The following is a 15849-nucleotide window of genomic DNA, read 5'->3' on the forward strand; positions in this document are numbered from 1 at the left end:
CAGCGGCGCCTCCGGGGGCGGAGAAAGACGCGGTCCCCGCCCTCCAGGCACTTTCAGTCTGGAGCAGGGAGGCGAGGGACCCGCAGCTGCGACCCTCCGCGCCCGCGTTCTCGGGCTCCCTCCCACCTGAGCGCTCCCCGCCGCCGCAGGTCGCCCAGGCTCCGCCCCCCGGAGCTTCACCGCCCACCGCGCGCCCCGCCCGAGTGCGCCCAGCCCGCGCGCCGCGGCCTCCCTCACCCTCGGGCCCCGCAGACGCCGCAGCAATGCGTCCTCGTCGTTCTCGACGTCGCCGAAGACCATCTCCTCCAAGCACCGCTCCACGGCCGGTTTGTCCTCCTCCAGCGTCAGGCGGTTCCGCTGCCGGAGCCGTCTCTCCTCCTCCGCCGCCGCGACTGCATTCGCAGCGGCCGCCGCGCTCGGCCGGGCCGACGGTTTCCGCTGGGATGAAGGGGCAGGCTTTTGGGGAGGCCCGCCTGGCCCCGCTCCGGCTTTCCAGTCCGGCCTCATTCCGGGCTTCCGCTTCGGCTTCGCTCCGGTTCTCCGGTCCAGTTTCATTCGTCTCCTCCGTTCCGGCGGCATCGTTAGGTTTGAGGAAAAACGCAGGCGCTCACGTGGAATCTCGCTGCGCATGCGCCCAGGCGCCTCGCTGCCCGCCGCCGCCGAAGCCCCGGGGGCCGGAAGGAGCCTGCGCAGCCACTTGCCACGTGACCAGCACTCCCTCTCTCTACGTAACTCCCACTCCCCTACCCAGCTCCGCCCCGTGTGGGAGTTCCTCCGGCAGGGCCAATCTTCCGGGTGTAGGGGGAAGCGGCGTGACTGGAGTGGAAAATTTTTCCAACACAATTTTGCAGCTGCAACATATTGAAAGGAGCGCAAGAAAGCCCGAGTATACACTGGGACGGCTGAATGGAACTTCTGCTTTTCCTCTTGACTTTAACCACTTCACTTGACACAAGCCCCAATACGCTTTCCACCCTTCGTCTTGGTACGGTCCGTGGAGTACGGAGCCTGCAGAGGGTCCCACGCTGGAAGCGAGAGAGGAGGGTATGTAGGGAAGTGGGCCAATCGGGGCGCGGGTCACGGCGCAGGCGCGCTGGGGAGGGAGGGCTATGCTAATGTTGTTGATATCCTGGGGCCACCCGAGTTAAAGGGGGGAAATCCGGGGGCTGCTGCAGCCGCCACCGGTCTGGGCCCAGCCGGGGGTCCCCTGTAGTCGCCGCAGTCCCGGGGAGAGGCACCTGCCCCCAGCCCGGGGAGGGGGCGCCGCGGGCTCGGGGAGCACGGACAACCCCTACCCATGAGGCCCTGATGGAAAACACAAAGGATCTGGTGAGAGCTGAGCGCGGCAGCCGCTTTGTGTGCCAGGTTGGGGGGGACGCCTGCAGCTGCCCGACCCCAGGAACCCCGCAGCTCCCTGACCCCGCTCCCTGGCCTGCTTCTCCATCCCACGCCCCCTCAATCTCCGGAGCCCCCCTCCCCCTTCCAGCCGTTAAACGATTCAGGGGTTCCCCTCCCCCCACCCCGTCAGCCCTGGACTCGTTGGGGTTCTCTCCATCTCCTCTACCCTTTGGAAGAAAAATTCGAGAAGAAAGTTTTTCTCTGCGTCCTGCCCCCGCCCCCTGCTTTGGCTAGGGGGGAAAGGCTGGATCCGAGACTTTTCCTTTTTTAGCCACCCAGGGTGGGAGAGTGGAGTAGTCCTCTCTTCTTGGCGGGGAGGGGGAGCATAGTTTTGGTGCTTTGCAGGGGAAGGTGTCTATCTGCCTTGGGGCCAGTGCCGCGAGGCGGTTTGCACGTGGAGGTGGAAATATTGAAAGGGGGCGGGGTGGGCACGTGCGGGAGAGGTGGGAGTGGTGTTTGGGAAGCAGCCTCCAAGGCTGCATATTTAAAAGGGTTTCAAGTCGGTGGGCTTCTGTGACCATTGCGTTCTCCTTTGTGAAATAAGAATCCTAACATTTCAGAGTCGGAAGAGACATTAGAGGTCATCCAAAGCAGCCGTCCCCTCTGCAGCCTCTCTGACAAGTGGTAGGTAGTCTGATCCCTGCTTACACCCCTAAAAGCACTGAGAGCTCACTACTGCCCAGGAAAGCCTATGTTTCAGTAGTTCTAATTGTTGTCTGCCTACCCTTATTAGACCCTTCAGTCTCATTCATGTCCTGGTTAAGTTGCTCCTTTTTTTACTTCTCAAATTTTCTCTCACATCCTCCTCACCCACCCACTGCTCATTGGCCTATATTTTGTGTGCCAGGAAAGAACAGCAGGGAAGTGGAGGAAGAGGGGGTTGAGAGATAGTGAGGGCTAGCCGAAAACTTTGCTGGGTCAGTGTCAAGTGTGCTGGCTTACATGCCTGAAGATGTTTTTCTGCAGGAAGCTAAAGAATTACAATATGGGAATTTCGTGCCTGTTTTCTCTCACGAGTGCATGTTTTTGAAGTTAGAAATTTCAGCGTCATCTCCGTGGTTCTTGTATCACAAAACACATTTGCTTGTCCCTAAATCACTTCTAAGGATGTCTAAAACTGTCTCTTAGGGATGGTACTGAAGCTGTTAGAAGCATCACCTGGTAGAGGGATGATTAGATGATTACCGCCGCCACCCGTATTTGACCTGTGTTCCTCGGAAGCTAGTCTTTCTTCCAAGGGCCTCTCTTCGAAATGCTTTTACTCTTTTTTTTTTTTTTAAAGTAACTATCTTTTATGAGATTTGAAATTTACGAACCATTTTAATGCTTGTTTAGAGTTTAGAATATTTTTAATTCTCCTTGTACTAGCATGCACCAGTACTTATCACTGGGTGGTTGAGATAGTTGAAACTATTGTCACTGGATGTTTTTCTAACATTCTCCTTCATTTGGTGAGCTATGCTGCCTCCAAAAGTAGCTTTATTGGCCTAAGAATCTTGGATATACCTGTTACTCTCTAATGTGGTGAAGTGGGGTCAAGACATAACAGGTATAATGTAGAAATAATGCATCTGATTTAAAAGCCAGCAAACAAATTTCACCTTAAGCCCCAGTCTCCTATTTAAAAGGTTAGACTCAATTTTTCTCTCCTCCTGTTATAACTTAGAGACTGTTGCTTTGCTCATGTGTACTTAGACTGTTATTTTATTTTTCATTTGTTTACCTCAACACCAGAGTGTTTAGAAAGAAAATACCTGTGCTTTTTTTTTTTTTTTTTGCACCACCTGCTTCTCTGAATAACAAGTAGCTTCTATCTATCTAGAACTCCATACTGAATGCTTGTGAGTATCTTGCAAATTATGGCAACATCTGTCTTGAATAAGTATTTGTTCATAGTGCCTTACGTTGTTGCGTCATGCTTTTTAGCCATCCAGTTTCTAACTTTATGAATGTTTGACATAAAATATTTCCTCTAAATCTACTCACTAGAATTCAGCTTGTGAAAAAGAATCAATAGAGCTGTAATAATAGTGTTTTTAACATTTTAATTAATAAGGAGTTCCAGGTTTTTTTCCTGCTTACTTTAAACATGAACTGTCATGACTTAAGTTGACTGACTTTGGAGACATCTGCATTCTAAACATACTAGACAGGAACAACTGGTTTTATTTTTAAGACGCTGCCATATTCTTTAAAGCTGGTTATATGTTGACCTTATTATCTAAACTTTTCTAGATGTTCTAGTGCTGCTTTTAGTCCCTCAATTATGTTGAAAATTAAAACATTTTAAATTGTTTTCAAATGTAACATAGTGGTCAAAGGAAAATATAAGCTATAGTTTAAAAGTGAAAACAACATATTAGTATAAATACTAAACCACTGAATTACTAAAAGCCAAGAGTGCTCAGTAGTCTGAGTAACCACATTCTAAAATTAGACAAGTGACATTCTTTGGGTTGCTCTTTGTTTCTCAGCTTTTCATCTTTAAAATGTTTGCTAAATAAGATATAATCTTTCACACTTATGTATCATTAGTCTGAGGGTTTCAAAATTCAAGAAAGAATAAAAACATCAGGACAATAAAAGAGAAAGGACTTACAATAGTTAAAACAAGCTAAGATATGTCTCCTAACACCACAGTATTCTTAACTGTGCAAGATGACTTTTGATTTCATGCAAAAATTGCAGATAGATTTAATCATTATTTTTTAATAAACCTTGGCTTAAGGATTTTTTTACCCGCAAATTTAGGATTTCTCTTCTTGCTTTGCTGGAACCCACAATAAAAGGTGAAAAGGAAATAATTCCCATTTGAACAAACCCTGAATATGAGATAGGATGAAGTGATACAATAGGAGGGGTGCTGGCAGTGAGGTTGATGTCACAATTCTGCCACTGACTAGCTCCATGGCCCTTGTTGGACAAGATCCTGTGCCTCCGTTTTCTCATGGCAGTTGAAGGGTTAGTCTAGTATCAGCATAATCCAATAGAACTTTCTGCAATGATGGAAATTTCCTGTATCTTTGCTGTCAAGTTATGGTAGCCACTAGCCACATGTGGTTGTTGAGCACTTGAAATGTAACTGGTGGAACTAAAAATTGAAGAACTCAATTTTTAATTTTGCTGTTTTAATCAATGTAAATTTAAGTAGCCAAATGTCTGGCATACTGGACATACAGACATAGAACACTGTTTTCTAAGCATAACTAATCATTAGAATCACTTCTTGGCGGCTCTTGTTAAAATACAAAATCTCTCTCCTATAACTTATTTAGTAGGTCTACAGTGGGTCCTGGGAATGTGTTTTTAATATATACCCCAGAAAGTTTATCAGATTGGTTAGGGAAACACTCCATTAGGAGATTTCTGAGGTCCCTTCGAGTTCTCACTTCAGCACTGATAATTTAGAATTCAGTGTAGTAGAAGTGAGCTCTGGACAAAGTCGGCAAGCTAGCTCTCTGAACTGCGATCTTAGGTGAGTTGTGTAACCTCTTTGAAAGCTTCACTTTCCTCATCTGAAATACAGGGTGAACATCAGCCCTGCCTCCTGTAGTTTCTGTAAACCTCCACTCAGATGTTATGCCCGCTGTTTAAAAAAATGTAAGCTGCTGTAAAAGATGAGACAAGTCATGAGATAAAATGTTAAGATGTGTTCCCAGGCTTTCCTTCTTTTTTCTTTTTCACTATGTTTAATTCCTAGTACTAGTCTTTTAAAACTGGTTGTATATAATACTCATTAGTTTGTTCAACGTTGTGGCCCAATTATTTGGCCACCGTTTGCAGTCCAATATAGGACAGAAATGTTAAGTCTAATACTTCTTTGTATTTCTGGTGCTAAGCGTAATGATTTGTATATATCGTTCAATAAATATTGGTTAATATTAGCCAGGTGTGGTGGCTCACGCCTGTAATCCCAACACTTTGAGAGCCCAGGGCAGGCAGATTGCTTGAGCCCAGGAGTTCAAGATCAGCCTGGGCAACATGGCAAAACCCTGTCTCTACAAAAAAAAAAAATAACAAAAATTAGTCAGGTGTGGTGGCACACACCTGTAGTCCCAGCTACTCGGGGGCAGAGGTGGAAGGATTGCTTGAGTCTGGTGGGAGACCCAGGTTGAAGTGAGCCATGATTGTGCCACTGGACTCCAGCCTGGGCGACAGATTGAGACTCCGTCTCAAAAAAAAAAAAAAAGAAAGAAAAAGGAAAAAAAAGGTTATCATCATCTATTACTTTAAGACTTCTAAGCTTTAAAATTTGCTAGCGATTATACACCAGATAAGTAGCCTCCTTGTGTATATGTTATGTGTTTAACCCAACTTTGTTTAATTATTAACACCCTGTAGTTACTATTGTTCAGTGGTTTTATATCTTCTGAGCAACCAGTTCCAAATATATTTTTTAAAGGTAAACACCAAGAGAATGTTATCATTTCAGATCAAGTGTTTTTAGGTTATATCAAATCAATATGACACTGAATAAGCTGTTTAATTTATTTTCTCTTTTTTTTTTTTTTTGAGATGGAGTCTCGCTCTGTCGCCCAGGCTGGAGTGCAGTGGCATGATCTCGGCTCACTGCAGTCTCCGCCTCCCGGGTTCAAGCGATTCTTCTGCCTCAGCCTCCCGAGTGGCTGGGACTACAGGCGAGTGCCACCACACCTAGTTCATTTTTGTATTTTTAGTAGAGGTGGGGTTTCACCATATTGGCCAGGCTGGTCTCAAACTCCTGACCTTGTGATCTGCCCGCTTCAGCCTCCCAAAGTGCTGGGATTAAAGGCGTGAGCCACTGTGCCTGGCCTGTCTCTATGTTAACATACTAATAAATGATCTTGTTTGATCATTCAGACCACATTTGCCCTACAGACCCAGCTTGAGTATGAATTCTGTTATTGGGGGTAGAATTGATAGCTGATAATGATCTCAGGGAATCTCTAGGCCACTGCATGTTTCAGACTTAATTTTGATATGGTCCTCTTATTTTTAATTAGCTTTCCAGGTTCGTACTTAAGGATTCATAGCTTTCTTCAGGAGAACTGAAAGCCTATTCATGTGAATTTTTTTATTTTATCATACATCCTTCCTGTGTGGTAAGTGATGTTTTTCTTATTTAGAAGAGAGGGAAACTGAGACCCAAGTAATTGTTACATCCAAAGTCATAACAGTGATAGGTCTAGAAGTTGAACCCAAAGAGGTAGAAATTTGTATTTCTTGTAGATCAAAGAATGACTTCCTTTTGCTCACTGTTGCTTTAAATCTTAAAATATTGCTATGTAGAATATTGTCCACTCCTGTCATTCTCCTGGGTACTTTTCCATTTCTTTAGATGGGTTATTCAGAATATTATTGCTTTCGGTTTTCTCTTGATTGTATCATTGACATGAATTTATTCTTGCTTGCACATTGAATTTGTGGGAAATAAAAACCCAGTAATCCCAGATCCTTACCATTTATGTTCCTCATAACGGTAAGCTTAGAAAGAAAGAAGGCATTTCTCTTTACACTGATGAGTTTTATCACTATACCAGAATGTGCTTTCATCCTCATAGTATAATAGAATGAAAAAGAGGCCTGCAGAAGCTAAATAGCTCTTGAGCTTCTACCAAGTTCAGTCATCGTAGAGTATGTATTAATCTCTGTTGTGTACTTTGTGATGTCATGCATACAACATTCAAATTTAAGGTTCTAGAAAATATTTGCTCCATAGCTAAATATAAAACTTTGAAAATTATGTGAGCCACTGCTCCCAGTGGGTTTGGATAATGAAGAATTGGTTGACTTCTGATGAGTTTATTCATATCTGATTAGTTTACTCATATTGAAATTATACTATTATTAATATTACTTGGCTCCAAATTTATTGACACCTGCATTTAAGATTTCAAGTGTTTTCTGTCATTTCTCCCAGAGATGTTTAGTTTTGTTGGAACTTTTGTTTGATTATACCAATAAGTTAATGACTATGCTTTTTAATTCCCTTGTAGATTTTATAGGGAGGATGGTTTACCTAAGTGACAGTTACAGTAGGACAATGAAGTTCTGTTGTGATTTGTGATCTCTTTTTTAATTTTGTCACTATAAAAACCTTTTGTTTTATTTTTTATTATAGAAGTATACCTATAATGTTTTAAAAAAGAAAAATATTGAAAAGTTAGATTCATCTTCCCATGCTACTCCTACCCTGCTAAAAGTTTAGCTACTCCTAAGGTCTTTCTTAGTGCACATAAAAACAAACATACCTATATTGATCTGTGTATATGCCAGTGTATATTATTTCTTTGAATAAAAAGTGAGTCATACTGTGATATATTTTATTATACTATATATTGTGATTTATTTTTTCCACTCAGTATTTTACCTATTGCTCATCATTCCCCTGCTGATTGTAAGATTGTCTCCAGTTTTTCATTATTATTACATTAGCAAACATCCTTCTACATAGGTTCTTTTGTCCTTGTATGTATTATGTATGAGTATTTCTGAAGGACAGATTCCTAAAAATGGAATTACCTAGTCAAAAGGCATAGCCATTTTAAGTTTTCATACGTAATGTCAAATTGCCTTCCAGAAAGATAGTGTAAGGTTACCTTCCTACCAAGTGTATATGAGCACTGTTTTTCCCACATGTATTTACTGATACCAGATATCATCAGTCTCTCAATATCTACCAACTTAATTTTTTAATGTACTGTATACTTCATATAAATTAGCTTTTATTTTTATCAAAGTAATACATGCACTTGATAGTACAATAATTAAACAATGCTAAAAGTATTCCAAAAAAAATAGTTCCTTGTCCCAATTCAGCTCTGATGAGACAACTACTTTCATTCTTTTAGCTTTCTCATCTAGTATCTCTCTCTCGAATTCTAAAGTTTAGGCTTGTATTATTTATTTAGTATATGAATTTTAGACATTAGTGGCTTTATAGTGGACAGGGAATTAGAACATACACCCAAATATAAAGCAAGGTTTACCTACCTACAATCATTCCATCTCCCTACATTCAAGACCTTAAATAGTCATCTAATATGATTTGCGATTTTTTGGGGTTTTTTTTTTTTTTTTTGAGACAGTCTCTCACTCTGTCGCCCAGACTGGAATGCAGTAGCTCAATCTCGGCTCTCTGCAACCGTCGCCTCCTGGATTCAAGTGATTCTCCTGCCTCAGCCTCCCTGGTAGCTGGACTACAGGTGCCACCACCACACCTGGCTGATTTTTGTATTTTTAGTAGAGACGGGGTTTTACCATATTGGCCAGGCTGATCTGGAACTCCTGACCTCAAGTAATCCACCCACCTTGGTCTCCCAAAGTGCTGGGATTACAGGTGTGAGCCACTGCACCTGGCCTCGGCTTTATTTTGAAGAGCAAAATGTTCATGAAGGCACATTAACTGAAACATATTTATTTGATGCTTGTTTTCTATGCTTACAGAGGCTAGCTGACAGAACCAGTATGGGGGGAGGGGAGAAAGAAGGTTAAAATTTAAAACGTTTTATGATAGTCCCATGATTCATATTATTAGTGTTCGTGGTGGTTATATGATCTTGGGCAAGTTGCTTAGCCTATTTGGGCCACTGCTTCCTCCTGTAAAATGAGAGTAACACTCATAAGGTTTAAATTCGCTGCTACAGATTTAAGTGCTGAATATGCCTGACACATACTAAGCATTATATAATAATCTGACACATAATAAGCATTATATAAGTATTATAATACAAATATTATAATAATAACCAAATCAGATCAGTAACAAAAATAGTCCAACATGGCTGGGTGCGGTGGCTCATGCCTGTAATCCCAACACTTTGGGAGGCCAAAGTGGGCGAATCACTTGAGGCCAGGAGTCCGAGATCAGCCTGGCCAACATGGCGAAACCCTGTCTCTACGAAAAATACAAAAATTACCCAGGTGTTGTGGCACACACTGTAATCCCAGCTTCTCAGGAGACTGAGGCATGAGAATCGCTTGAACCTGGGAGGCAGAGGTTACAATAAGCCAAGATCATGCCACTGCACTGCAGCTTGAACGGCAGAGCAAGTCCAATATTAGGTTATTGTAGAATTTACAAATAAACTCCTATAGGACGAAATGTGTTTAAGAGTTCAACTCACAAATTTAGTTTATTTCTCTACCTATAAGTAGAGATTTGTAGATTCTTATAGGTAGAGAAATAAACCAAATTCCAACTGCTCCTTATGCTCATTCCTTTAGGTGTTAAGAGTGGGAGAGGGAAGGCTTGACAAATTTACTGAAAGAGGTATGGGAGCGTGAAAGCTTTAGACAAGGTACAAAGATCCACTCCCAGAAAGAGAAAATCTGAAAGAAGTTCCAAAACATTGATCATAGGTTTGGAGTTTGATAGTTCACAGCTCTATGTATAGAGAAGAGCTTAAAGGTAAGCAGTGCCAGAATTGGTAGCTTTAAATTATAAGCATTGCCTCATAAGGGAAACATGAAGACTTGGAGACATGGCAGTGAAGACTTGGAGACATGGCAGTGAAGAAGAAGAAAGAAGAAAAAATTCTTCAGGAAAAGAAAAAAACTGAACTTAGAGAAGAGGGTGTTCTCGAACTAGGAGCTCTGCCTGTGAAATGAACAGAAATAGAAAAGAGCAGGCCACATCCATACAGAACTGTAAGAAAAAACAAACAGGAAATGTGAATCAGCATTTCAACTGATGAAAATCTACCCCCATCAAAAAAAGCAGGAAAAAATTGACACAATGCTCCAAGTGAAATTAAACATCCTCAAACCAATGTTTGGAGATTTGAAAAATAAAATCAAGAAATATTCTGAAACAAATATAAAACTCAGAACAGAAAGGAACAAAAAGCATTAAGAAATGAACACAAAGTAGATTAAACAGAAAAATAGAAGATAAAATCATAACTAATAATGAAGTTTTAACATTCCCACAGGACAAATTCAAATTCAAATTTAATAAAAAGTATTGAAGAAAAGCAGGAAAACAGGATAATTGAGATGAGATTTTTGTTTTGAAAATTGACCAAGTTGAAATGGGAGATGGATCCAAAGTCTACTGTATATAATTGGTGTCCTTCAAGAAGAGAAAATATTTAAAACTATAATCCAAGAAAACTTTCTGGAAATGAAAAGAGATCTGAATCTATACCACAGAAGTTCATACCAGAAGGCACACTCAAAGATATTTCCTAGTAAAGCTGTATGACTAAAGATGCAAAGAATTCTCAGGGTCTCCAGGCAAAGACGTGACATAGAGGCAAGAGAATTAGACCAGTGTCAGATTTCTCAAAAGCAACATAACAGAGCAAGACAGCGGAGCAGCATGAGGAAAGTGACTGCTAGCCAAGGATTTTATATCCAGCTAACTGTTGTTCAGGTATTAAGACTGCAGAACAACAGTTTGAACATGCAGGAACTCAGGGAATACTGTACTCGTTTACCCCTCCTGAGGACACTCGAAAAGGGTGACTTTCATCTAAAAGAGATATTTGGGACATTTCCTACAAAAAGATTGTGACAATAAGTATTTCAGATATCTTTTTGAACTAAGATTAAAACCAATAGTAGGGACCTAGAGAATAGAATAGTACATAAACATTATACATTCTGACAAAGCAGAAAGAATGTAACTAAAATATAATGGGATGGGAAATAAAAGGAAAAACTAAGGCCATGTGCGGTGGCTCACACCTGTAATCCCAGCACTTTGGGAGGCTTAGGTGGGTGGATTACTTGAGCCCAGGACTTCTAGACCAGCCTGGGCAACATAGTGAGACCCAGTCTCTACAAAAAAAAAAAAAGGATTTAATTAGCCAGGCGTGGTGGCTTATGCCTGTGGTCCCAACTACTCAGGAGGCTGAAGTAGGAGGATCATTTGAGCCCAGGAGGTCGAGGCTGCAGAGAGCTGTGTTTGCCTAACTGCACTCCAGCCTGGGCAACAGAATGAGACCCTGTCTAGAACTGTTCTTTTCAGAACTAGAATAAGAATAATTACTGTAATTAAAGTAATATGAAGGAGTCAGAGGCTACCATCTAAAACTGAAAGACCAAATAGAAAAGATTAGGTAAGAAAAAAAAAAAAACAGTGTACTGTAAAAGCTATTAATATAAAGGTAAGCATGAGGAAGACTTTCCAAAATACTGAGAGAAATTTTTAAAGGGACAAAGAAAACCATGATGGAACAGAAAAAAAGTATACAGTACATAATGCACACCCCAATGATAAAATATATGGAGAATTGAGAGCAAACATAAAGGCCAGGACAAATATGTACCGGGCAAATAGAAACCCCAAGAATGCAAGACTGAAAATGCTGATAGCAAAGTAGAATTCAAACCAAAAAAAGCATTAAATCAGACAAAAGAGAACAGTTTATAATGCTAAAAACCATGATTCACAACAAAGAATTCACAGTTAAATATGTACCAAATATACACAGCAACAATCTGTATAAAGCAAAATCTATATGAAGTATAAGAAGAAATAAAAAACTAAAATTAGGGGACTATGACACTTAGCACAAGATGTAGTGGGTAAAAAAGGATATAAAAGATCTAAATAATATAATGCAAATCTTCAAGTATATCCCTAATAATCAAGAATATACTGCTTCCCCTGGCCCCCCACTCTGTCTCCCAGGCTGGAATACAGTGGCGTGATCACGGCTCACTGCAGCCTTGACCTCCCTGCCTCAGGTGATCTCCCACCTCAGCCTCCCAAGTAGCTGAGACCACAGGTGCACACCACCATGCCCAGCTAATTTTTTTTTTTTTTTTTTTTTTTTTTTTTGCTTATTGTAGAGACGAAGTCTCACCATGTTGCCCAGGCTAGTCTCAAACTCTTGGGCTCAAGCAGTCTTCCTGCCTTGGCCTCCCAAAGTGCTGGGATTATAGGTGTGAGCCACCATGCCGGGCCAGAGAGTATGTTCTTTTTAAACACAGAATATTCACAAAAAATTGTCAATCTATTAGAAAAACATTAGTAGGTCTCATACAAGAAAACAAAAACAAATCCAAAAAGCAAAAGGACATTGCACTTCCGTCTTGAAATTAAGAAACCTTGTATTATGTATTCACAGAAAACCTTGTACAAGAATTTTTGTGGCAGCTTTATTCATAGTAGAATCTGGATGAAGAAAGGGTAAGCTGATATATTGACGAGTATTACTCAGCAATAAAAAGAAACCATTTATACATGTAACATGAATGAATCTCAAAAACACTATGCTGACTGGAAGAAATTAGACACAAAAATATGCATATGATTTTATGCCATTTATATAAAATCTTAAATATATACAAAATTTAGCCAAAGCTAATAGAACTCAGGACTGGGGAGAGATTGAGTGGGAAAGGACAGGAAGGAGCCTTCTAGAGTGACAGAAAAGTCCTATATTTTGATAAGTGTTAAACAGTATGCCTTAATTTTTAAAAGTTTAATGGATAAAAGGGAAACACAAATTGCAAAGTTTCTGGAAAATGATGATAAGAAGAATACTGCATAATACTACATACCAGAATCTGTGGAATACATGTAAAGCAGTGAGCAGAGGAAAATTCATAGCCCTAAACACTTATGTAAATGAAAATAAATTCCCAATTCAGAAATGAACAAAGTTAACCAAAAGCACAAGAAAGGAAATAAAGATAAAAGTAGAAGTTAATGAGTTAACAGAAAAACTATACGTCTAGTTGATGAATCAATCTTAGACCCTTGAGGGAAAAGTCACATAATAGGTGAATCACTAGCTAATTTAACCAAGTGGGGAAAGGGAGAAAGCACAAATGAAATTTTAAGAAATAACAATGGGAAAATAACATTGGATACAGAGGAAATTGAGAACTATTTTAATACAGAACTATTTTGCACACCTCTGTACAAATACATTTCAAAACCTAGATGAAATGGATAATTTCTTAGGAAAATACAGTTTAATAAAATTGACCTCATTAGAGATTAAAAGAAAATAAGACCAGTTTTCCTAGAAGAAATAGAAATTTGTCAGGGAACCATCCCACCAAACACCAGGCCTAGATGGTTTCGCAGGGGAATTCTGCCTGACCAGATATTCCCGATGCTACATGACTATAGAAAATGGAAAGCTAATTATTTTTATGACATAAGAGTAATACTGGACTGTACGCAATGGCTTACACCTGTAATCCCAGCATTTTGGGAGGCCAAGGTAGGAGGATCACTTGACCCCAGGAGTTTGAGATTGGCCTGGGCAATTGTAGTGAGACTTCATCTCTACAAACAACTAAAAAATTATCTGAGCACAGTGGCATGTGCCTGTAGTCCCAGCTACTTGGGAGGCTGGGGTGGGAGGGTCACTTGAGCCCAGGGGTGTTGAGGCTGCAGGGAGCCAAGATCGTGTCACTGCACTCCAGCCTGAGCAATAGAGCAAGACCCTGTCTCAAAAAAAAAAAAAAAAAAATACTGATTTCTTAGCCTGATAAAGATAGCTCAAAAAATGAAAATTACAGAGTTATCACATACAGATACTAATGGAAAACTATTACTGTGCAGTGTCTCACACCATATTACAAAAATACATTTTGATGAGTGAGTTTTATACCAGGAATACAAGGATGATTCAGTATTTGGAAATTATTTATGTAGTTCACCATACTAATCGGTCAAAAGAGAAAAGTTGTGTTCTCTCTATAGAAGCTGAAAAAGCCTATGACAAAATTCAACACCTGTTCCTAACAAAAACTTTTCAGAAAACAGGAATGGATGAATACTTCCTTAACATATAATATTTTTATTTTTATGAATACACACATATGCACATGTACATAGCCTTAACCCTAAAGCCAGAATCTTACTAAGAAACACCACAATCAAGAATAAAGTAAGGATGCCCATTTTCTCCATGACTTAACATTATACTGGAAATATGAGCCAGAATGTGGCTCATAGAAAAGAAACAAATAGAAAAGAAAACTTCTTTCTACACATAGAAAAGAAAACAAATGGCTGGGTGCGATGGCTCACACCTGTAATCCCAGCACTTTGGGAGGCTGAGGCAGGCGGATCACCTGAGGTCAGGAGTTCAAGACCAGCCTGGCCAATCCAACATGGTGAAACCCCGTCTGTACTAAGAATAAAAAAAAAATCATCTGGGTGTGGTGGTATGTGCCTGTAGTCCCAGCTACTCAGGAGGCTAAGGTGGGAGAATTGCTTGAACCCTGGAGGCGGAGGTTGCAGTGAGCTGAGATTGCACCGCTGCACTCCAGCCTGGACGACAGAGTGAGACCCTGTCTCAAAAAACAAATTAGAGACATAACAGTGGAAAAAGAAGAAAAGATTCTGTTAGTGACATGATTGTTTATCTGGAAAGCCTTAGAAAATCAATGACAAAACTACCTTCAAACAATTCAGCGAGGTAGGATATAAAATAATAAACCTTTGTGTAGTGAGAAAATAACCAGTTAAGAAAATACAACAAAAGAGAAGATTACAATAGCAACAACAAAACATAGATTGAGCATCTCTAATCCAAAAACCTGAAGTCCAAAGTGCTCCAAAATTTGAAACTCTTTGAGCATGGACATGACACCACAGATAACCACATAGGCAACTGAGATAGTGACACCTTTGCTTTCTGCTGGTTCAGTGTACACAAACCTTACTTAATGCACAAAATTGTTTTTATACTGTATAAAATTATCTTCAGGCTATGTGTATAAGTTGGATATGAAACAAGTGAATTTCGTGTTTAGACTTGGGTCTCATCCCCAAGATATCTAATGATGTGTATGCACATATTCCAAAATCTGAAATGTTTCTGGTCCCAAGCATTTTGGATGAGGAATACTCAAACTAATTAAATTCCTAAGGATTTACTTCTTAAAAACGTTGTTAAAAACCTATGTGAAGCAGGCTATATAAAACATTCCCAAAAGACACAAAGCAGACTTGAACAAATGGAAAGACATCCACTGTCCTTGAGACATATCAAAATGTCACTTTTTCCAAAGTTAATTAGAAATTTAATGAGATCCTAATATAAAAAGGCTGATAACTTTTTGGTATAGAATTGAACTATCTAATACTTGAAGTGCGCTTGGAAAAATAAACATGCAAGAATGTAAAAACATTAAAAGATTTTTGAGGGGGTATCTAGCTCTGCAAGATATCAGAATACATTCCAAACCCTTAATGATTCAGAAAGCAAGACATTGGCAGAAGAATAGACCAGGGAAATAGTGTGAAATCCAGAAATGGACACAACTACATATGGAAACCTAGCACTTAAAGTGGTATTTTAAATCACTGAGATAAAGATGGACATTTTGATAAAGGATGTTGGCGCAACTAGATAGCCATTTGGAAAAAATATTAGAACTGTTCTTCATGCCATACATAATAATAAAGTCCAGACACATTAGATCTAAATATAAAAACTATGCAAATACCAGGAAAAAATATGGGAAAATTTTTTTCCTGTACCATTCTTCAGGAAA

The 15849-nt window shown here is 40.2% G+C and overlaps 2 protein-coding genes across 7 annotated transcripts in view; one reads left to right on the forward strand and one right to left on the reverse strand.

The window, feature by feature from the left end:
- Positions 1-675, reverse strand: part of UTP18 (UTP18 small subunit processome component) — a 37251-nt gene extending 36576 nt beyond the window's left edge. The window contains exon 1 of one of the 2 annotated variants that reach the window (XM_054460055.2): positions 238-675. In XM_054460055.2, coding sequence (XP_054316030.1) covers positions 238-630 — 393 coding nt within the window. In that variant the 5' untranslated portion in view covers positions 631-675. The remainder of the gene's footprint in view (positions 1-237) is intronic. The other variant, XM_054460056.1, reaches the window with a different exon arrangement.
- MBTD1 (mbt domain containing 1) overlaps positions 206-15849 on the forward strand; it is an 84559-nt gene continuing 68915 nt past the window's right edge. For 3 of the 5 annotated variants that reach the window (XM_063656834.1, XM_063656836.1, XM_063656837.1), the window contains exon 1: positions 907-1044. In XM_063656834.1, the coding sequence (XP_063512904.1) occupies positions 907-1044 (138 nt within the window). Of the gene's footprint in view, positions 1045-15849 lie in introns of all 5 variants that reach the window. The other 2 variants (XM_063656833.1, XM_063656838.1) reach the window with 1 other exon arrangement.

Source organism: Pongo pygmaeus, chromosome 19, assembly GCF_028885625.2.
Source record: "Pongo pygmaeus isolate AG05252 chromosome 19, NHGRI_mPonPyg2-v2.0_pri, whole genome shotgun sequence".
NCBI lineage: Eukaryota > Metazoa > Chordata > Mammalia > Primates > Hominidae > Pongo > Pongo pygmaeus.